Source organism: Gouania willdenowi, chromosome 6, assembly GCF_900634775.1.
Source record: "Gouania willdenowi chromosome 6, fGouWil2.1, whole genome shotgun sequence".
NCBI lineage: Eukaryota > Metazoa > Chordata > Actinopteri > Blenniiformes > Gobiesocidae > Gouania > Gouania willdenowi.
The window spans coordinates 42,632,468-42,657,451 of NC_041049.1; the positions used below are offsets into that span (position 1 = coordinate 42,632,468).

A 24,984-nucleotide genomic window follows, 5' to 3' on the forward strand; every position below is an offset into this window, starting at 1 on the left:
AAGGGTGGGGCTAAGAAGGAGTGAATAAAGATGATTATCCATTGCAAAAAGAAAAAAAGCTCTCGGTCATGAAGAGTGACCATGCTCACTTGTTTTCCAAAAATAGAAACATTTAAATGATTTTAGGCAGGCATTACTGACACAGCTTTATCATTTAATCACAACACAAGGGCTGTTTTTGATTGTTCAGATAAAAAAATACTCAGCGTGTGTCTTTGGGACTTACCCCAGAATATCTGCTGTGGTTTCACGACAGTTACAACTCCATCCATGGTGGTGCTACACCACACAGGCAGATCTGACACCGTGACAGGACAGCAGTCCATTTTTTTGTCCCAGCTCTTTCCTTTCAGGCTCGTGCTCTAAAGACTTTGAAAAAGGAGGAGGTTTGTGCACACCGCCACCTCTCCAGCTTCCTGATACACTCACCAAGAAGAGCCCAGCTTCCTCTCATCTTAACCAGGACGATAAAAGCACTATTGAAACATTTATTTCTCCAGCACTCTGGGGTTCTTTTTAAACCTTTTTTTTTTTTGAGTAAAAAAAAAGCTTGCAGGCTGACTACCAAAGTGTGTCACCATTTCTTCACTCTACAATGTACATCATCCCAAAGTAAACAACCCTTGTATTCTCTGAATCTTACATATCTATGTCTCTTCTATATTTATCCCCCTCTGTCACACACACACACACTGAAGGAGCCTTTAAGAGGGATTATTGCTGCTGTGTAAGTAAAAAAGAAAGGGATAATATACACCAGGGGTCTGCAACCTTTATTCTCAAAGGAACCATTTTGCCTCATCTCACCTGGATTAAAGTCCTTACGGAGCCGGTAAAAATATCTTCTCAATGAAGACAATACAGTGTATTAAATTCTATACTGTTAATATTCTATAGAACATTGTTTGATTTAATTTGACTTGATTTTTATTGATCATGGAAACTTAAAAACAGTTTAAAATAAAAAATAAATAAATTGACATCAAGAAATAAAACACTATCTTGTATCTTCAAATTCTTACGTATCTCAGTTTACATGAAGACAATGTTATATAAAGAAGATTTTTTTAGTTAATGTGTTTGAAAGGCTACAAAAGTAACTTGAATGTGATAACACATGATCATGTGATCAACACATAAATGCCACACATAAAACATGCATATTCAACCTGCACATTGGTGGTTAAATGAATCTGTTCCCACACAATTAAAATCTATATTTTCTTCCAGAATAGTGTTTTTGTTGGTTTAGTTATTTACCAGGGATTTAAAACTTAAGGTTAGTCACAGATGCAGGAAAGTTGATGGTCTGTAGATGTTGCAGGAGATGAAGCTGAGTCATTGCACAACGTGATTTATTTAAGGTTAACAAATTGTTATATCTTGATTTTATTTGTCATTAATCATTAATAGCTTCTGTGAAAAAATAACTGTTAATTTCAAGTTTTTTTTAAAGCTATAGGGAGCCATTGCAAAAGAGTCAAAGAGCCACATTAGGTTCCAGATCCGCAGATTGCAGACCCCTGATCTACACCTTTAAATGTCTCCATATAAGTTAATTAAGATAATAATAATAATAATAATAATAATAATAATAATAATAATAATAATAATTAGATAATTATCTTATTAAATAATAATAAGATAATTTGCTCCAAAAAAATGTAAAAGGTTGAACTTTTATTGCTCAAAATTTTATTTTGATCTCCACTGTGGCACACTAACGTACTATACACTACAAACGTAATGAGTATATACTGTCTACTATATACATGTTAATGATGATGAGCTTTCCCACTGCAGTATACTTCCTAGTTTCCCAAGATGCATTTGGATCCGACAACGATAAAAACCTGAATAACACTGAAGCTAAATATCTATGTGACCAAGTAAATCAGACTGGCACCTGGGGCCACATGCGGCCCTTGTCTAATTTTGTGAGGCCCCCAAAGTGAAAGCTCAGAATGACTCTGAAAACACCCAAAATGACATAAATATATGAAAAGATATAGCAAAAATACAATATATCACTGGAAAAACAGCAATACACTAAAATGACTACAAAACACAAACTGACTCATAACATACAAAACAACAAAAATATACAAAACGAAAAAAAAAAAAATGCAAATTGATTCCACAAACACATAAAACAACACACAAAATAACAAAACATTAACGAAAATTACATAAAACACACAAAACAACAAAAATACATAAATCAACAATAAAATTAGACAAGAATTGTAGAAAAACCCATAAAACCACAACAAAAATTCAAAAGCAACAACAAAAATAACAGAAACACACACACACACCCCCTGCTTTGGTAAAAGTTGCCCATCTCTGAAGTAGAATTACAACATGTGGTCATTTGATCCAAAAAACTCACATTTCGGGGAGTCTATGTTGTCCTTCATTGTGCTACTGACCAAGCTTCCAGCTAACTTCAAAACAAAAGCCCTATTTACAAAATAGTTTAAAAAAAACACTAATGAAAGAGATGCTTTTATTTTGGGGGATGTTTAATTTTTAGCTTGACGCTGGTCCCAGGATGATTTTACGTTCCGCTTGCAATGCATCATGTGGTTGAGTATGACTATAGTGTGCCCACCATGCATACATAAAAAATGTCCCCATATAGCATACATCCAGGTACTCAATCTTTTCATACTATCTAATGAAAACGCACTACATACTAATTTTGACGTCAAACTTAGTGAGTAGTACATTAGTAAAACATTTACAACACGGCGGTTGTCAAGTTTTTTGCATTGCATTGTGGGATGTGGAGTTCTGTAGACGAATGCATAGAAGTGTCTTTACTGTGTTTTACGCTAGACATGTGAGTGGCTTTACTCCATTTTTGTTCCAGTTTGTTCCCACTATTCCCCGTGAATATTTATCTATTAACGGTTGATTTTTTTCCTCTTCTTTTATACAGTTCAGCCAAAGTACTGTAACTATACTTACAGTACATTGTTTCATACTAAAAAAAAGGTCATCAAGTTAAATGCATGTTGTTATACGATCAGTTTGTACCGATGATACATTAGGGATGGGGTGAGTTTGGGGACCCGTGGATCCCAACTCACTTAGGGCCACGGTTCTGCCTGCTAGTGCCCATCAGTGCCTCTGTCAAATGTGATTTGTCTCAGCTAGCTTGTCAGAGCAGATTCAGCTTTGATTCAGTGTTCAAAAAGCAGCACCATCCATTATGATTTGATATGGATCTGCCCTTCAGTGAGAGAGAGAGAGAGAGAGAGAGAGCGCTCAACACACTTCACTGAGTTCTGATGAAAAGTACAGATAGTGGCCATCAGTCTGTGGCCAACCTCTTCCTCCTCTCACTCACACACATGCACGCACGCACGCACGCACGCACGCACGCACGCACGCACGCACACACACACACACACACGCACGCACGCACACACACACACCTTGAGACATGTCTCTCTGTAGGTCACTGTTTTTTTACAAACAGGGTTAAATGGCAGGACTTGTACTGAGCTGCTCTCTAAAACGCTGACTCAACTTTATTTTAATACCAAAAGCAGGTCCCCGAACCTGTGCTTTATTGTCTCTGTCATTTCTTCACTCTCTCTTTCTAAAAAGATGGATTAGTTGGCTGTGCTAATCTATGTTCTGACTCTGCACATTATACCGACAATAACACACTGCGTGTGTGTGTGTGTGTGTGTGTGTGTGTGTGTGTGTGCGTGTGCGTGCGTGCGTGCGTGTGTGTGTGTGTGTGTGTATTCAAGTGCAGGAACAAAGATTGATTAATTTAAATGCAGTTGCACTGCAGTCACGTTAGCGTTCACTCGAGCTTATGCTACAGAAAATGTAGCATGTGAATCAGTGACTAAAATCGCACCGTGATATACAGTTGTACAAGCTGTACGCCTACACGGTTTAGAAAACAAATTAGTTAATAATATTGGTTACCGTGTTGCACAAGTGTCAAACTCAAGGCCCGGGGGCCAAATCCGGCCCTTTAGAGTGTCAAATTTGGCCTGGAGCAGAAAGCAAAAAAGAGAAAACTATGTATGTAAATAACCAACTAATTCAGTTGTAGATATCTCCAAAATAATACACAAATTCAATGAAACTCCACAATATTAGCATGTCACATTTCCCTCATGCCTATATCACATGATGGCTGATCATTTTTAATCTCAAAATGTTAAAAGAACTCTAAATTTTTCCCCAATCCTGTAATTTTCTTTAAATTATTCAACAAAATTTCCCCCAATTACATAAAACAACTGCACAAAATCAAATAAATTGAAAGTGAAGATCCTACAGGGACTGATATCTGTCACTTATTGCTTTAATATCATCAGTGGCAGACATATTTTATAATTCATTATCCATCCATCCATTTTCTGACCCGCTTGTTCCAGTTTTCAAGGTCATGGGGATAGTTTATTATAAATAATGGTAAATTACTCATTTTTCCATTTAAAATCTGTGGCCCACTGAAAATAAACTGCTCCGTAGTTGGCCCCTGAACTAAAATGAGTTTGGAACCCCTGTCTGGCCATGTAAGGTAATTAAAAACAGGACTTTTTTCCCTTTAATTTTTTAATTAAAAAATGTCAGGGTTGATCTAATATTTAGGGGTGCGCTAAAGTTGTGCATTTGCATGACAAAAACCGCTAATGTACACCATATCAAAAGTTGGGACTATTAGATTTTGGTTTTGTTCATTGGCCACAAGTTATTGGTCAATAACTGTGGCTCCACCCCACTAGGTTTAGTTAAATGGGAGGGGCTAAGGATACACAGCACTTTGTACTGTCCACTGAAGAAGAGGGATGGAGATACAGACACTTAGATACAGAGACTACGACGTGGAGGTGAGGGAAATGAGTGAAAGAAAACAAAGTATAGGTTGGACACATTTTAACCTTACAAACATTAAACACTTGATATAATTTACTCTATTTCTTAAAAAAAATAGTTCTGGAAAATGAGGAATTTCAACATGTAATGTGCCGTAATTTGCAATTCCATGCAATAACTATATGTAAAGTATGTAAAACACTGACAATATCCAAGCAACAAGTGAAAAATATCAATCCTTACAAGATCTTCAGGAAATTTGTGGTAGGTTTTTACTTAATTTGAGGGCAATTTTGTGGATTCATTCAAAAAAAATTTTAGATTAAAAAAAAAAAAAAAAAAAAAACTTACAAAATTTTTAAAAAATATTGATTCAATATTGTTAAATTGGTCAAATGCTTTAAACCAGTTCATCTGACATGTTTTAGAAAAGTTTAACATGAAAACATGACACAACATTGTCTTCTCTGAATGGATAAGAAAAGAAGGACAGTTTTACCAACATGTCTTTGACATCTTTGTAATGCTGATAACGTGAGTGGGAAGGCGAGGAAATAATATGAATGTTACCATTGTATCATTATTTGGTGAAAAAGTGTTTTGCCAATAGAAACCGATTTGTTTATTTTCCCACTTACAAGTGCTAATTGCTTTCACAGATTAGCTAACGTCAGACAGCTGACAACGGCAAAATTTAAATCATCTTTCTCAATGAAAAAAAGAAGAAATTAATCAAGAATATGGGTCCATATTCTATTGACATAGTGCATATTCTATAGATGGGTCCATATTCTATTGACATAGTGCATATTCTATAGATGGGTCCATATTCTATTGACATAGTGCATATTCTATAGATGGGTCCATATTCTATTGACATAGTGCATATTCTATAGATGGGTCCATATTCTATTGACATAGTGCATATTCTATAGATGGGTCCATATTCTATTGACATAGTGCATATTCTATAGATGGGTCCATATTCTATTGACATAGTGCATATTCTATAGATGGGTCCATATTCTATTGACATAGTGCATATTCTATAGATGGGTCCATATTCTATTGACAGTGCATATTCTATAGATGGGTCCATATTCTATTGACATAGTGCATATTCTATAGATGGGTCCATATTCTATTGACATAGTGCATATTCTATAGATGGGTCCATATTCTATTGACATAGTGCATATTCTATAGATGGGTCCATATTCTATTGACATAGTGCATATTCTATAGATGGGTCCATATTCTATTGACAGTGCATATTCTATAGATGGGTCCATATTCTATTGACATAGTGCATATTCTATAGATGGGTCTATATTCTATTGACATAGTGCATATTCTATAGATGGGTCCATATTCTATTGACGTAGTGCATATTCTATAGATGGGTCCATATTCTATTGACATAGTGCATATTCTATAGATGGGTCCATATTCTATTGACAGTGCATATTCTATAGATGGGTCCATATTTTATTGACAGTGCATATTCTATAGATGGGTCCATATTCTAATGACATAGTGCATATTCTATAGATGGGTCCATATTCTATTGACATAGTGCATATTCTATAGATGGGTCCATATTCTATTGACATAGTGCATATTCTATAGATGGGTCCATATTCTTTAGATGGGGTGAAAATTATTTAGCTGAAAATGAACCTGTGGGTCCATATTCTATGAGGATCCATTTACAATCGTACACCGGTACTACAACCTGAGTGAAACCTATAGGACTTAGTCTGTTTGAGGGCCGAGGAACAACTTGTGATCCCTGAGGATTATGGTAGAGGTTATGGAGAACTAGTGTGTCTGAGTACATTGCTCTCAGTACAAATTAGGCTACTTTCACACTGGTTTAGTCATGACTTGTTTCAAATGGTTGAAGGACATCCAATAATACTATCACCTTGGTTTGGATTGGTTTGCGTTCAAAGATACAACTTCTGATCCGCCCCAAACAGCCTCTGGCCCAGTTACCTTGAGCTAATCAGTTGAGGGCTCCATTACTGGAGTAGAGACTTCTCTAGGCAGAGAAACAGGAACCTGAAGAAGAGGCTCTCCTCTATGGGTCAAAGCCAGTGCTTTAGAGTGTTCAGAAACGTCTTCCATCTCTGTTTGTTCTTTTACAACATTCAACAATGGAGCAGCAACTAGCCGTTCTTTTAATGTCCATTAATGCACGTCACCGGCTCTACTGATCGCCCACAATGCCGTGTGCTCAACGTTATCGCCGATACTTCCTGTTGTCAGTCCGCGCAGAGAGTGCTTGCATTCATCGTGAACCTAATCTCTCTAGACTTTGATTGGAAACGCTCAGAGACCGACAGAAACCATTGCTCTAGAATTTGCCTGTTTGATCCGCTCTGGACTTTGTTTTTGTGTTCACACCGACCAAACAGGGAGGACTATCAGAGCAACCAAATTTCTAAAGCATTTCAAACGTTTTAAATGCTCTAGGTTCTTTCAGTGTGAACGCACCTTTGGACTAATAGGGGGAAAAGATGATGATGCATGGCGATGGATCGACAGTTGCAGCAAACCATTCATTAGTATGCACGTTATCCAACCTAATAAAAACTACATTTACAGTCAGAATAATGTTTTTTTTTTTATTACAACTAGTTTTTAATCAATGTATCTGTATAAAATCTTGTATGATGTTGCATCTGCTCCAATGCAGCGTCCCTCTATCAGTCATTTCCTCCCTCTCTGATCCGCCACTCACCAAGAGCCCATGTTCACGTCAGCTGCTGCAGCATCACTGTTGTTTAAGCATTCTGGGGGAGTGCAGACACGCTCCAAAACTTCTTAATGGGCTGGACTAAAAATAGCTCAGGCTGGATCTGACTGGGCCGATTCATGTGGCTGTGAGTCATTCAACTGTGGCCGTGGTGTAAAGAGAGTAGGGGAGTAAAGTAAACCAGCACAAAAAAACAGAGACATAGAGTAAAGGTTTGGATGCTTGTTAGGAAATAGAAGCCTGAGGAAAACCCCAGGACTTTTCAATGCCACAAGTAAAAATTTGCCCATTTTAGGTTTAGTGTGTGTTTGTGTGTTTGTTTCCTTGAGGGGGTTTGGACCTGAAGGGGGCACGGAGGAGAAATAGTTGAAATATTTGCTGATACATTGTTGCAATGTTTCATTTAGGAGTTGGTTCGTAAAATGAGGTGGAGTCTTTTGGCTGCAGGGCTGAGGGATCCCCGCATGTCGCAGCCAAGAAATAAAATATTTTCAAAATAAGTGGCACAGTAATTTGTAAGCATCATTAGAAAAGGGAGAGCAGTTAATACTCCCATCATTATTCCCTCCATTAGCACCAGTAAATGACTGCGATTAACCCCAGACAAATGCCAGCATGTCTTCAAGTATAAGTCATTTTACATTTATCCTTTTATATATAAACATATTGTTGAAAATTAAATATAACATGTTGTTTTACGTGAAAAGACTGAGCTAAACATTGAAAATATATAATCTAGAACAGTGGTTCTCAAAATTAAGATGCCAGAGACCAGGGACCTCCACTGTACCTGAAGGTGGTTGAACACAGACATAAACATTGAAGAACAGTCATGTGTAGACAGGGTCATCTATAAGGGGGAATAAAAGGGGAGGGATTTTTGGGGCTCATCCATAAAGTCAGCCAAATGATGGTCTATTGTTCTATGAATCTGTGATAACTACATTCATTTATTGATCTGAATAATATCTACTGTTATCGAGAAGGTTTATCATTATTTGAGCCAAAGAATTGAGTCATTTTAAAGATGTAAATACGTGTTTTAATCAGAAATAAAATGGGTGAAAAGTGACAAAATTATGACAGAAATTGGTTGTCTAACTTGATGAATTACAACTGCCAGCAAGTGTGTCGCTCCATGTTAAAGTGTATCTCCCATATTACAGCACATGTATCGAGTGTTGTATCATATATCATGTAGAACATCACAAATCATTTGCTTAATTTGAGCAATTTTACTCTCTCTTGAAGTCCTTCTTTAGGTTACAGGAGGTGCTGAACATTTCAAGCTGCAATTTGGATTTATTTTGGCACGTAAGCCATGAGATGATGATGAGATAGTGGAACGGGTTTATGTGCAGGAAAGGCATTGAAATCTGATGGAGAAGTGGCAGAAATGGTAGTAATGTTGAGAACCCCTAATCTAGAAGATGGTCACTGAATTTTTACATTTGACACCCGATAATATAAGCAGAGTGAGCCAAACAGGATATACTCATACACATCACTACAGAGAACGTCTCTGTTTCATTCCCAGCAAAAAAAGAAATTATTTTACAGGATTGTAAAGCCACATATTTAGCCAAAAACTATGATACATCAAAATGCATTGTTATTTTTCTCGACTAATAAAAACTAAACTAAAATGTTTAAATCCAATCACAACCAAGGGTTAGGGTTTTTGGAAAGTATCCAAACAAAAGTGATTTTGTGACATGGAAGGCAGGACAAGCGTTAATACCTTCACATATCAGGTTCATAAATGGTAAAACATCTTTGAAATACATAAACTCATGCTTTTAGTCGACTATCCGCAACAGATTTTGTCAACTTAATGTCATTTAGTGACAACGACTATTACTGAAATAGTTCAGATTTTGTGATTAAAAGTAAAAAGGAAGGTTTTAACATTTAGTGTGTTGTCTTGCATGTGATTTTGTGTATCTTTCTGTCAAATGGGAAATTTTGTGTGTTTCTTGTTTTAGTTGTTACTTAGTGTTATTTTTTTGTGTACTTTTGTTGACAATTTGTGGATTTTGCGGTTGTTCAAATGGTTTTGGAGTAATTTGTGTATTATGTTGGGCTTTAACTTCCTTCCAACTTCTTGAATTCCCATGTACATGTGTTTTCCAAAGTTTCTAAAAAGTAATAGCGCTTTGAATATGTTTCCATTGAAGGTTGTTTGGAGCATGGTTACTGGTGTGGATGAAATCTCATCCCGTGAGACTTGTCTGCAGAGAGATGGATACTCCAAACCTCCTTATAACACTCTGCATTTCCTTTGTTGTTTTCACGTCATAATCTTAAGTATTAATGTTAAGAAATGTTATGGGTTCCTCTTCTGTCCACACATACCGCGCCATGTTTTCTCAGAGAGAATGGTCATGTGATCAGGTATGTCATGTCATGGTGATGCGTAATTGCGACAAAAAGTGTTTCCATTGAGCTTTAACGATACATTTCAACATTGAATATATCTGAAAAACCTCCTCATGAAAGCGTAAAGACTTTTTAGCAATATTTGAGGATTTTTTTCCAAATCCAGGTGTTTACATTACCAGTTTTTATTGAGCTATTTAGATTTCACGCGTTTTCAAGGATAATGGAAACAGCGTGTGAATAGTTTTGGTCCTGTGAGACTGGCCTCCTCTTCATTGGTGTAACTGAGGCTGATGAAGGCACCAGCATCCAGGGATTGAAATTAACAATCAATTCCATTATTTTTCAATAATAATAAAATTATTATTATTATTATTATTATTATTATTATTATTATTATTATTATTATTTATTTATTTATTTTTCCTCAATTTTCTTTCTTTATAAGCAGCTCTTTGCCTTTTAATTGTCCTACGGGGTGATTAAAGTTTTTCTGATTCTGATTATTTCCCTGAAAGTCAATAACAGTTACTTTTTCAATAACTAAAGTTCAGTTACAATTAATTACAATTACTGAGCCTTTATTATCTTGACCCATGACCCATATCAGCTGTAAAATACTAAATATTATCTATATAGCACAATATGTTCTACAACTTCACATCTCACCCTCACTGTAAGATAATCTATTCTTCCGCACCCTTTCTATTTCCTACCTTGAGTCTCTCATCCCTGCTCCCTTTCCCCCCTTTCATTACACAAAATAAATCAATTTATTTTATTGCAATAACAAAACATGCATTGCTGTCTCATAATGATTGCACTTCTTGTAGTGTTGACCTTTGACAGCATGTGCAGACAATGTAAAAAAAAATAAATTTAAATTTTTAATCTTTAGGCTTCCTAATCAATGCAAATAATGCTATTGATATTTTTGGTGTGGGCGTCTGAGCCATTTTTTTTGTCAGTATATATATCGCCTTAGATTTATATTTTTTTAAATGGTAAAATGATCCTGAAGAGAACCAACAGGTCAACTTGATATGAAACATATTTTAATGATTGTTAACTACGTATGTATAAGTCATATAACTATAACCCGGTTTCCCAGGTTTGCCTTTAATGCAATTGTACAGTTTTGATAGAATTTCTATGCCAATTACAATTACTAAGTAAATTATCTCAAATCAATTACAATCCAATTACAATTACAATAGCAAAAATATGTATTATGTCACACCTGTAATTAATTATCAATTTCATATTTACAATTATGAATTACCCCAACTCTGACTGAGATTATATTAAATCAACTGTATTTTGATTGATTCGATTTAGTTTTTCACAGATATATGGGATCATAGCGGCTACAAGTAGGACAGGAGAAGTTCAGGACAATGTTAATCCCTGTAGACCAGCAAAGGCATCTGGAATAATTTACGAATTATGGGTGAGTGGAGCTCAATATCAGAACCATCATCCCGCCTCCTTTTCTCTGCACCTCTATGAACGACAGAGTATGCTCCACCATCTGTCTCTCCTGCTATCTGTCTCTTTTCTTTCCCTTCGTCCCCTATCTTTTTCTCACAATGCATTTAAATAGGATATTTAGAGACGGTCGTTCTCATCTTCCCATACCCAGTCTGTGGTATAACCTCAATCCCTTGGCAGCACTTGGGAAGGAGGGGAAAATGCCTCGTTTGCACTAGAAAAAGGTCCCGGGAGACGCACAACAAATACACAGCGAACAAGAGGGCATTCGCAATGGGAAGAATGTCCTTGTCTCATTTTTTAATAAAAACCTCTCAGCATGTTTTTGTAGCGTGCTAAAGCTTTGCACAAAATGATCAGATTTCCCTTAAATCTTCATAATGTTCATTACACTTCATACGTTGCCACAGAGAATTTGAATCAAAAGTGTTTGAGTATCAAACAATAGCATCATTGTGGCTTTTGCAGCTTTTAAGAATTCCTAAACAAAATGCTTTAACACCATTTATTTCGTTTACAGTCTAATCGCCCACGATAAAATAAATGCATTCAGATACAGATATATGTATATGGACTGGTAACTAAACAACAACGACACAATAAACCCACTTGCTTGACCCGTTGTGTTAAACAGTGGAAAGAAAAACACGAGTTAACATCTCTGTGATCTTGAGAAAATGTAACTCAGTCCATATATCAGAATAAAAGAGGATAAAAGGAGGCTTTTATCCAGTTTACGATGTTTAGATGTGAAAAACATTTTTTCTAAACGATGCATCGTGATGCGACTATGAACAAAGAAGCATTGATTAAGTGTCAACGCATAATCAATAATGACCTCTGGTCAGTTGAAACTTTGGCTCAAAAAATATTCATCTTCTGAGAATAAAAATGGATGCATTTAAATACAGAAAGTAGCAGACAGAGTAGGGGTCACCAACACAAGGAAGCACTCATGGACCATGTGAGGGGGACTTAGGAGCTCTGGTCACCAATGAGCTCCATCCAAAATCTGATTTACTTTCCAGGATTCAAACTCACACAGATAAATACATATGAAAGATGTAGATAGTACTTAGTAAAGTTAAATACTGCTGCACGTGATAAAGTTTGAGTATTAAATCAACCATCGTTAAATGTTTATTTTCATTGAAACATTATGACTAATGTTTTTAAGTGTTGCAGATTTCGTGTACGATGAGCAGTGGGAACGTTACTTTAAAAAAGTAATTATTTATAGTTACTCACTACTTGTTCCAAAAAGTAACTGAGTTAGTAAGTGAATTACTCTATAAAAAAAGTAACTCATTACCAAGGAAAGTAACTATTTGCTTTACTGTTAAAAAAAAAAAAAAAAAAAAGTTGCTATATGTCAAATAATTCAGATTTTTTAGATGCATGTCTTTGTGAGGTGCTTCATTAAATTTGAGTTGCTTACAACGGATGTCGACAAAGTCTTCTCTCCTGGATATAATGAACACTTCACATACACGTTCTTGCCTTTGACCACAATTAATTTAAATAGTGTTTGTATCGCCACCTTAAAAATGACAACTTTTCATCAGACTGCTCCACACTCACCATCTCTGCGGCTTTATCAAATCTGTAGTGGTTGCGTGTGTGGTGCGTGTGCTGGCACATGTGTAAAAACACTTGCTCTGATTGGCTACCATGAAACCTGACTCCGCCTTAGCCAATCATAATCACTCACCTTGTTTTTAACACACCTCCTCACTACAGCTGCGTATGAAGCCAGGGGAGCTTTCAGATAACAGTTTATTCAATCAATGCATGTAATGCACCGCATTTAACGTTCAGTAACGTTAACGGCGTTGTAACGGCGTAAAAAGTAATTAGTTAGATTACCCCGTTACTGAAAAACAAACGCCGTTACCTAACGCCGTTATTTTAAACAAAGTTATTCCAAACACTGATATGAGTGGTACGTTATACATAAGATGGATTTTAACAAGGTGGATTTTTATAAAATATGACGTAATTGTCAATGAGTCACAATTAAATATTATGTAATCTATGAGACTTGTGTGTTTCGATGAAAAGTTTCTTGGAACTCAGCGCTAAACAATAAATTCAAATGCATGGAGCGGTCTGCCCTGTCCCTGAACACATCGCAGACTGTCAGACTGACAGACTTCATCTAATGAAAAAGTACAGTACACATTAAACACGTAGTATATCAATGACTCTATCGTCATTTGTATTGATTTAAAATGAAAATCCAACATTTATAATCAGGGCCGGTCTTCCCCCAGGCAACCCAGGTGGCCGCTGAGAGTGCCATCTGTTGGAGGGGCAGAGAATTGTAGCGCCGCCAAAAATCCAAAGTCCATTCTTGCCTAGTGCGCCAAATTAATTAAAGCTGGCCATGTTTACAATGATATTCTGTTTAAGTTACTTTTAAAAGACCACATTAAAGCCTTAGATCAGGGGTGTCAAACTGATTTTATTTCAGGTGCCAAATACGTAGCAGTTTGATCTCCAGTGGGCCACAGATTTAATGCAGAAAACTAGTCACATCAACATTATTGTCCCCTAAGTTAGTTTACACTTCTAAGTATCTATACTATAATTCAAGGATGGTCTGTGTGTGTGTGTGTGTGTGTGCGTGTGTGTGTGTGTGTGTGTGTGTGTGTGTAGAGCGAATATCTCCCCAACGCGGTAAGTGTTCAACCTGAAACTTAGTCGACGGCTTCCAAATACCCCGAGTGTGTGAATCTGTTATTTTGGAGTAATTTGGTCATTTCCAAATGTTTATCTTAATTTTATTTCACTTCTGGACGGCCCCGAAATGAAACCTATTCAACTTTTGACCTCAGGGTGTGAGGGGGCGCTAGCGCACCATCTATATCTATTTCACTGCACATCTCCTCACCCGAGCAAGAGTCACGTGTGCGGCCAGAGCCAATCGCTGAGCACACAGCCAAGCAGACGCGGACTGTAAACACACGAGCGATAGTTTAGACCGGAGAGGGGGAGGAGCGTCTGAGCAGCCGCGCCCACACTGATAAACTAGAAGAGCTCTTAAGTATCACTTATTGGGCCTGATGTGAGTCACTGGTGTTCGTGTGTGTGAGCCACTGCAGACGCCACTTCCTCCTGTGCCATTCTATCGTTAGCGTCTCAAACACGGGAGCTCTCTGAATAGATTATTTGAAACAGTCAGCTACTGGTGAGTCTTTTGCAGACACGTTTCCCATTGTTTAAACCATATAACTGTTGTTCAATAACGCGCTGTTTCACTAGAGTTGGTATTGAACTCAACCTGTTCAATTCTCCATCTGGAAAACTGCAGATTCTCTGTGGTGCCGTGCATGGAAGCTAAGTTCTGAACACTCGGTTCAAAGGTAAACAATGATTTTTGTTTTTTAAAAAAAGGCAGCGGAATTGTAGATAATACTTTAATTTACTTACTCACTCATGTAGTTTGGAGCTTTACGTTTTGATTTGCGCAGTTTGGTTGTTTTTCTGATTGGCGCTACAATCACTATGGAGTTTGGTTATCAGCGTCTCAAACATTTCACGTAACACACACACGGTATTTATTTATTTATTTATAATAAAAAAAATACTAAATGAGTAAAATAAAACACAAAAATGTACAAAAGACAACTGCAAGATAAAAAAAAATACACATGAATCCAAAAAACATACATTGCCGAAAAATACAACAAAAATATGAAAATGACTCAAATACAAAAAACTAAATATTTATACAAAAAAATACACAAAAGACAACAGAAATGCAAAAAACTACACTAAAAAAGATACAAAATGACTCCAGAATCAACACTACGTAGGCAACAAAAAAAACAATAATTATACAAAAAAGGCACAAATGACGTAAAACAAAAACAATATTTATACAGGAAGAACACAAAACGACAACAGAATGCACAAAAATATACAAAAAGGCTCCAAAAACACACAAAATGATTCCAAAAAACATATATTACAGAAAATTACACCAACGACAACAAAAATATGAAAATGACTCAAATACACTAAATGACAACAGAAATGCATGAAAATACACCAAAAAAACCCAAACTTAAAATACACAAAATGAATCACTACAATGACAACAAAAAACAATAATTACCGTATACAAAAATGCACAAAAAGACAACTGAAAGATACAAAAATACACATAATGACTCCAAAACATACATTACAGAAAATACATCCAACAAAAGAAATATAAAAATGAGTATAAAAAAACAGCAAACACATTTATCATGCGCATGTCCCATAAAATGGAACCAGATAAATCACACACACTATTTTACTTTGCACCCACAAATAAACCCCTTTATAACACTACACAGTACAGAGTATGTACACCTCTTTGTACATCCAACCTTCAAATATATTGTCATTTTTCCATAATTGCATACTTCAGACGGACACTGTACTATCTATCTATGAAGCAAGGAGTGTGTGTGTGTGTGTGTGTTTGTGTGTGTGTGTTCCTCAAATATCTCTGTGAATCAGGCTCAGACAAAGTTGAGACTTTGTGTTTTATTCAGACATAAATGTGCATTAGGAATTAAGTGTTTATAAGGTCAGTTCAAAGATGATTTAACTTTTATTCTGAATTAAATAAGAAATAAAGCTCCCATGTAAACCATCCATACTTAACCTCCCACGTTTCTATAGCAAGACATAGTTCCTACGGGCACTGCACTAGTACATAAAATACAAAATATGTAAGAAACTGACCATATCCAAGCAATAAGTAATAGATATCAGTCTCAACAGGATCTTCACTTTAAATTTCCTAGATTTTGTGACAAATTTTCATTTAAATAAGGAAAATACTGTGTAATAACTTGGAGAAAATTGAAAAATTTTGTAAGAATTTTGAGTTTTTTCAACAGTTTAACATTCAAAATGCCTGCAATCATGCAATGCAATAGAAGCACCAGGAGAGTTGAGTTTAATTTAAACAACAATTCATGTTTTCGCTGTAATTTTTACATTCTCCTGCAGGCCTTATTGGATGCTCCAAAGGGCCGGATTTGGCCCCCGGGCCATGAGTTTGACACATTTGCCCAAGATGTTGGGAAAATGTTTAACAGAGGTCTTGTCCAATCGTAGATCTTTGTTGAGTGTTTTAAACCACCATGAATTAGGGTTGTAATTTTTTTTTTAAACAACATCTTTTAAACTGATGATGTGGTTTTTTATGAATGCGTCTGCAGCCTCAGCAGCAGGAAAACCAAACCTGCCTTTAAACCTGGTCGGGAGAAGGTTAGCGGCACAGACCTCATCGCTATGGCAACTGAGGTGTTTACACTTCAATGAAACATCCATCCCAATTAGATCCCAGTTTAAATGAGCCGCACACCCAGGTTGAACCGGGCTAAAACCAGTGACGTGCGGTCAGGGTAGGTAAGGTAGGCAGTGCCTACCCAAGGGTGAATTTATATTTTGATTATTTATTTTAATTATAATATAATTATAAATTATTTATTTTTCCATTTCCAATAGCCTACAGTACCTATAAGTTTGAAAGTGTCCGCATTTTGTGCATTTCATAGCTCAAATTACTAAATAGCGCTATTTCTTTTTTTTTTTTTCACTCCGCTGTAAGGCAGAGGGAGGCCACGCCCCCTCCCAAAGGCACGTTGGTCCTCTGCCTCTGTTCTCATTGCATGTTTTTACGTGTTTGCGCATGCGCAGTCAGGTCCCCAAAATGACAACCATTTACGTCCAAAGGCAGCGTAGAGAGCTGCCTTTGGACGTAACCGTGGTATGCTAAATGCTATACGTAAGTTCACAATACATTAGTAAATAGATGCCATGTGACCGCTGCTGCTATGTTCTCTAGCTAGTGGGCGGGATAACACTACAGTCAGGATGACAGTGCTAGAGAGACAATAGAGAAACTTTTTTTTGAGGAAAAACGACAGCTTTTAAAAGATGGAGACCAACACCTGAGTTACCAGATCTTCAGCTAAGGTAAAGTCAGAACATGTTATATACTTTCTACAGTGAATGTTACAAAAGGAAGGATTAACTTTGTGGATGCTCCTCACTGAGGCTGTTCTGAGTTGTTGTTGTTATAAAAAAACAATTGTTTATGTTTCTTTAATGGTGTTCATGATGTTGATTTTGTTAGATGGCTAAATACTTGTTCATGTGGATCTTGTTGGGTTTTTCTTTCTTATTATTCATTTTATATTTTGATAAGCACATTGAGATGACTTTGTTGGAAATTGCTTTATACAAATAAAATTGATTTCAATTGAATTAACACTTGTCAGCAGAAACATATGAAATTGTCATTGGTGGTCTGGATTTGCAACGTGCCTACCCAGCCTTAGTGGTCACTGCACGTTACTGGCTTAAACCCTGAGCTGGGTTTGATGAAATACAAAAAGAGACCTGGCCAAGAATGGCAGCTCATATTTACATTCAAACACTTGTTGATTAATGTCAAAAACGCTTTACTAATACACTCTACTTACCAAGCCGAGGGTCAAACTGCCTCATCTGAACTTCTTCCACACAGTCTGCAGGAAACCAGCCCGTCCTCCCTTTGACGCTTCCTTCCCAGAATCCTCCTTCTCCTATACTCAGCACTGACACGCACACACACAGAGAAAAAGAATGAGGTGTAAATCAGTCGCGTACCATCATAAAACAAGGTTAGCTGTAATCATTCTGAGCTAGTGGAATCTGTCCCGTCTCAGGAAAGACACCAGCAAGGACAAAGGGCCGTAGAGAGGATTTTAGGGTTTTATGGAGATGGACTCATCACTTATAAAAGGTAGGTAGGTGAAATAAATAGCAAAAAAGAACCACAAACATACAGGAATACAGATAAAAATAAGTGTGAATGGTGTAAACCAGTGTTTTTCAACCTTGGGGTCGCCTGAAATGTCTAGTAATTGATTTAAAAATAATTACTGGTTAAAAATATATGCATTTTTTTTTAAATTATTATTAAATTCTTACTATAAATCTATATATTCTTATCTAATAATACATATATTAAATTCTTACATACATTCTTTGAGTGCTACAAGATGAATATTGTTGTAATTAGCGCTATATAAATATAGTTCATTTGAGGAATTCTTACATTATTTTTATAATTAAAACACAAGATACAATTGTATACTTAAACTTTCTCAAATATACAAATAGTTCAAATAAAATGCAGTGTAAAACAATAGTTACACTTTATAATAACCATCATCTATAAAGGGTAAATAATGGTAAATAGATAGTAAATTGTGATTATTGATGCACACGTTATAACATATTATACACTATAAAGAGTTTGTTAATGATTAACAAAGGATTAGTAAACCTTGATTATGGTTTATAAAACATCTATAAACATTACAGAGACACATGGACCAGTTATTTTTTAATTGTTTATAAATAAATATTATCATTATTTGGATGTTATTATAAAGTTGGAACTGAAGATCATAATCCATTACGAATGTCAATTATAGCATTACAAATCATCAAAAAACATTATTAACTATAATTTAATTGTTTAACAGTAAATAACTATTAAATAAGGATTAATTAACTATCTATTTACCATTATTGACCCTTTATAGATGATGGTTATAATAAAGTGTTACCAAAAATATCTGAGCTGGCGCAATTTGTCACTAATCTTGGCTATATCTTTAACACAGTATAACAAACAAGATAAAAAATAATTCAAGAAAAAAAAAATGATTTTGGGGTCACCATATTGAAGTGGGGTCATGATCAAAAAAAGGTCAGGAGCCATTGCTGTAAATACTGCTTCGTCTCGCATGTAGGACATCAGAAAAACACACTGTTGTTTCTTTCACAAAGCCTAGTTTCTTTTAAATAATACACATTTTAAATGTATTCACACAAAGACAGAGAAAGGCTGAAAGGTGGAAGGAAAGGAGAAAGAGCCACGTTTACCAAAGTTTCTGCTGTGGTAATTAGACATAAATGTAGTTGATATTGATCTTTCCTGCAGGAGTGAGCCAGCCTCACTCATTTCTACAATACTCCAGCGTGCTAACACGTGCACACAAACACGCACACGCAAACACACTTTCCTCAGCTGCAAACGAAGCTTTGTCGGAGCAAGTCCTTCCTCTGGTTGCTATGGATACCAGTGTATGATGTTACAGTGGTTAGTGGTCAACCTGCTAAGTGATGTAGTCTGCTTCCTCCAAACTTTATCCTACTGATCTACTGACTGAGCTAACGAGGACACATTTCAAACAACATTATAGTATAACATCCATACATACAAGTATTTATGTGTTAATTATTGTAGATTTTGATGTTATTTTTTGATAGAATGGATTTTTTTGTTCTCCTGAAAATACAAATGAGAAAGTATATTGTTAAAAATAAACAAAGGAAATCAAACATGTAAGAATAGCAATACAAATTAAATAAAACAAATGAACATCCTTTTATTTGACATATATATATATATATATATATATATATATATATATATATATATATATATATATATATATATACACACATGGTGTTAAAGCACCATGCGCACATTGCATTAGGGCACTTTAATTAGCACTTTATAATACACAGTGTATAATTGTCATCATGGTGCCCAATTTTCCAGGTCTATCTTTTATCTCTGCACTATATGTTATTTAGGTTGGTCACGGTTTGTTATCAGTCTTTTTAATATAGCATCATAATAATATTACATATATATATATGTAATATTATTATGATGCTATATTAAAAACGCTCTAAACCAGAGAATGAGCCCACACATATTTCTACCTATTGCCTTGAAAAGAATGTGTGATACATTTGTATTTTGTACTGCTGTTACGGGTATATACAGCAGTACAAAAAAGCTTGGATCCCAATACCCCGGAAATATAAAAGAAGACAGCTTTGAGACTGAAAGAAGACAAGCACAGTGGACTAAACTGTTGGTTCCACAGATGCATGCAGAGGCATGTGCACAGGCCTTGCAAAATGGCAAGTAAACAAATAACTGTGTTACAGTTAGAGTGTGGATCGGCCCACATTTTCTCGTCTGATTCCGACCCGACAGTGAAAACTCAAAGAAGTGACATATGTACGTTTATTGTAGTGATAAGCACCGATTTCATTATCAAACAGCTGTTAATGTCAACATCAGATCCGCGCACTGGTAACAAGAGAAAGTGAAACACAAATAAGAGACACGCAAGAGACCCATCGGATCTATTTTAATAAGCCATGTATCAAAGATAAAGATAATCCATGTTATTGTGCAGTAAAAATAATGTTTCAATGGTTTATTCCTTTAAAATTGTTCTCTGCTCCATTCTCCTTGCTCCGAGGACCACAGCTCTCATCAGCTGTAGCTGCTACTGATCTCACATCAGACTGCAGCGCAAACGACACTATGTGATGGAACCAACTACCAGTTCTAAATATTTGTTCCAACCAACCCGTCAGGTGGTGTCAGGTTCTATTAGGGTTCGGTCGGGTGTCCATCCTCTATCCACAATATCAGCTCCAGTGATAAACAAACAGTTGATGTGTGTCCCCGCGGTGGCTTGGCTGATGGCTGCAGTTACACTAACCACCATTGTGTCACTATGGAGTCTGATTTATACATCCTGCACTATGCACCTTTAAATATACTTATACATACATACAGTATATATTACGATGTACAATAAGATATGACCTTTTCAATGCAATAGGAATATAAAAATAAAATAAACAATAACATGAATAAGACTCTGGTTTCTGGAACCTTTATGGCCCAAAAATGCATTTTCGTAATAAATGCTTTGGGACTAATAACTTGCATAAAAATGTATTTCGGTGTTTCAGTTTCCGGCCTCAGTTTTTTCATTTTCGGTTTCGAGGCAAGAATTTTTATTTCTGTGCATCCCTACTATACATCATATTTTGATAGAGCTTGTAACTCAAATTCACTACAATTACCCAATCAATCCTTTGACAATGGACCGTCCATCAAATAACTTTTTCAAATGAAAAAATTACGAATTCAAGTTCCAAAAAGAAAGAAACAGAGGCTGAGGGAAGAAAAGGACTCTGGGTAAAGTTTGGGGTGAGAAAAATAAAGCTGACTTTTACCAAAACACTTATAATGTGCAGTAAAAATTGTCCGGTTGAGCTGAGAGGTCTTCTTTCTGTCTCGTATGGCCTCACAGTTTATATTACGGCTTCACAGTTGGCAGCGCTGACTCACTGAAGCCGACATGCACAACAAGCCCTGGATGAGCCAAGAAAGGATTGTAACTGCACTCAGATAGTCTCCATGAATGAAACAAGGTAAAGTGTGACAGGAAATGTGACCTCCGAATAAAGTCAGTCACGACTTCTCGTCTAAAAATAGAAGTGGGGAGGATGCAGAGCTATTTATACTCCTCACACCCTCCTTAGAGGTTTTTATGCATCCTCGCCTAATGAAGATATGTGCTTTAAATCCTGCTTTTCTTCATTTTGCAGCTTCCTTTTTGTTTCTCCTTCGTGTTTTCGAGAGAAGGAGACGACAAACTCTTTGAGGTAACTGTTATCAATAAAGTTTGATGACTTGAAAACACACAAACAACTTCTCCTCTTTAAACTGTGCATGCGTCAAACAGTTTGTGCCTGAGAGAAAAAGACAAAAGGGAAGCAGCTGTGCTATGAGACGCTGATGGCTTTGTGCCACTCGTTCTGATTTATAGAGAGCAACACCAGCAGAAATGCACACAAGCCAAAATACACATATTTCAACATAATATGATATGATATTATTTGGATATGATCAAGTGGCTGTAGCATTGAAAACTGTAGCGAGTCGATGCAGAAACACTTTGAGAAAAGTTGACACGATGACTTATAAAAGTCAAACCTTATTTTTTTGCTTCTCGGTATCTCACTGTTATCCAGGAAGTGCATTATTATTATTATTATTATTATTATTATTATTATTATTATTATTATTATTATTATTATTATTATTATTATTATTATTATTATTTGTGCCATAGTATATAGTCATCTTAAAGATCTACAGTATATCCTTGTTTTAATCAGAAATTAAATGGGCCAAAAGTGACCAAAAATGGGTGGGGAAGGTTTGGGTAATGTAATTTAAGAAGTAGGAATAATTAGTTTAAACTGTCAAATAATGGTGAATGTGGTTAAATTGGAAAAAATAAGCCTGAAATATGGTGAACAAAGTTAAAAAGTGATAAGAATGGGTCAACATATGTGACATTAGGTGAGAAATGTGGTGGAAAGGGTTTATAAGTGCTGAAAATGTCTTGAAAGTGGAAAAAAGTTTGATAAAATAAAAATAAGCAAATTGTTAAAAAAAAAAGGCATCTGGCGACCCCCTCATGGTGTCTCGCTACCCAGAATGGGGACCTGACTCCAAGGTTGAAAATCCCTGCTCTGGAATTATCTGAAAACATCTGATTAAAACTGAATTATGCAGATGTGGGCGATGTGGACTAAAACCTCTTGATATTATTCCTCAAAATAGCGATATTCAAAATCATTTTAAATATTTTTAACTCGATAAAGTCTGGTTTAAATTTGCTGATGCAAAATGCTACACATGCACATTTATTAACAAGCAACTGCACAATATGTGACATTTTTGGCTTTTTCTCCTCTAAGGGACAGCACATGTGAGTGAGTCCTCTAGTGTGGCTTGTTTAGGCGAGGGTCTGGGTTAGGACGCACTCAGAAATACAATTGTGATCTTTATGATGTTTTGAGTAGTGAAAGCAGTGACTCCTTAAACAAGTATTTTAATGCAAAATAAGCAATAAAATAAAAACATATATTCTTATATAAATCTTGATATATCTTGAATCTTGATATATTGCCCAGGCCTACTCAGGACGCAAATATTTGATCAGATAAAGACATAGTGTAGGCCTCATAGATCTCCACTGTAAACACTGACGTTGTTGCGACAGTTTGATGTATTGCATTGTGGGATGTGAAGTCCTGTAGACAGATGTGTTTCACTTCGTTCTTACTGTGATTTATTGTGTTTCTTCTCCAGACAAGGAGGACAGTGATTGGCTTGACTCCATTTTTGTTCTAGTTTGTTCCCAGTAATCCCAGCGATATCATCTCACTGCACCAGACATTTAATGTTGGCCAGATTCAGATCTTTTCGTGTAAACCACTGTTTTGCTGCAACTTTCAGTGAAAACATCCGAAGAAATCACAGTCAGTCTACAGGACTCCACATCCCACAATGCAATGCACCAAACTTGTTTTCTACAATATCTATAAGAGAGTGTTTACAGAGGAGATAAAAGTTTTGAGTAATTGATATATGCAGATTTAAAACATTTATCTCATTTAACACAGTGGCGAGCTACAACACTAATGGTTTTGGATTACATGTACTTGTAAAATACAGGATCTCTTTGACACAAGCTGTTGAGCATTTGTTGATTTCCTGTAAGTTTGAGGACAAAATGAGTATATAGTGTGTTCACATTACATAGAATGAAAAGATTGAGTGTGAGAAATACCTGGATGTTTACTATATGGGGACATTTCTTATGTACGCACAGTGAACACACTAGTCATACTCAACCGTTCCATGATACGTACATTGCGAGTGGAATGTAAAATCGTCCTGAGATCAGTTTCAAGCTAAAAAACATCCCCTTTTCAAAATAAAAACATTTTTTCTTCTCTTCCATTAATTTTTTTTTTTTTTAACTCTTTTGTAAATAGGGCTCTTGTTTGGAGGACAACATGGACTCTCTGAAATGTGGGGATAAAATGTGTATACGTGACTTTTATGGATCAAATGAGCACATGTTGATATTCTACTTGGTCACTTTCTCACTTAAAATGCTTTCAGAACTTTCAAAGATGGAGAAAAAGTGAGATATTTAGCCTCAGTGTGATTTAGGGGACCTCACATGGTCCATGCGGGCTACCTGATGTTCACTGGCACCATGTTGATGACCAGGGCTTTAAATTAACACCAATTGCGGGTAAAAATTAACATTGTAGCGTTACTAGACATTTTGGCTGGTGAGGAACAAAACAGATACCACTGCGTCTGTTTGAATCGACAAGCTGCAGAAACGATGCAACAAGTCGTTGTTACCAGATTGGGCTGTTTTCCGCCAAGAAATTTGATGGTTTTTGTGTGCGTTTAGACTTTAAAACGTAATGTATATCTGGCAACACTGCTGGTTGTACTAATTCTACATTTCCCATGAACACTATGTTGTGACGTGTCATACAACAATTGGCTACGTGCTTACGTTAACGTGATTGTTATGGTTACGTTATTATGTTGTACGTGGTCACGTCATGTTGTTACATGACAGAGCGCGTCCAATCACAGTAGTATGAACACAGCTGTGACTGGCTGCCGGCCCGGCAGTAGTGAGAGGGTCACGCTTGGGAAATGTTTGCTGCAGGTACGTTGTATCATTGTTTGCTTAATTTAACATTAAACGTCCTGAAACTAAATGCAATAAATACATAAA

General features: G+C 36.1%; 1 protein-coding gene across 1 annotated transcript in view; it reads right to left on the reverse strand.

Moving 5' to 3' along the window:
• shank3a (SH3 and multiple ankyrin repeat domains 3a) overlaps positions 1 to 24,984 on the reverse strand; it is a 245,538-nt gene that overhangs the window by 35,440 nt on the left and 185,114 nt on the right. The window contains 1 exon segment of the mRNA XM_028449494.1: positions 17,974 to 18,087. Coding sequence (XP_028305295.1) covers positions 17,974 to 18,087 — 114 coding nt within the window.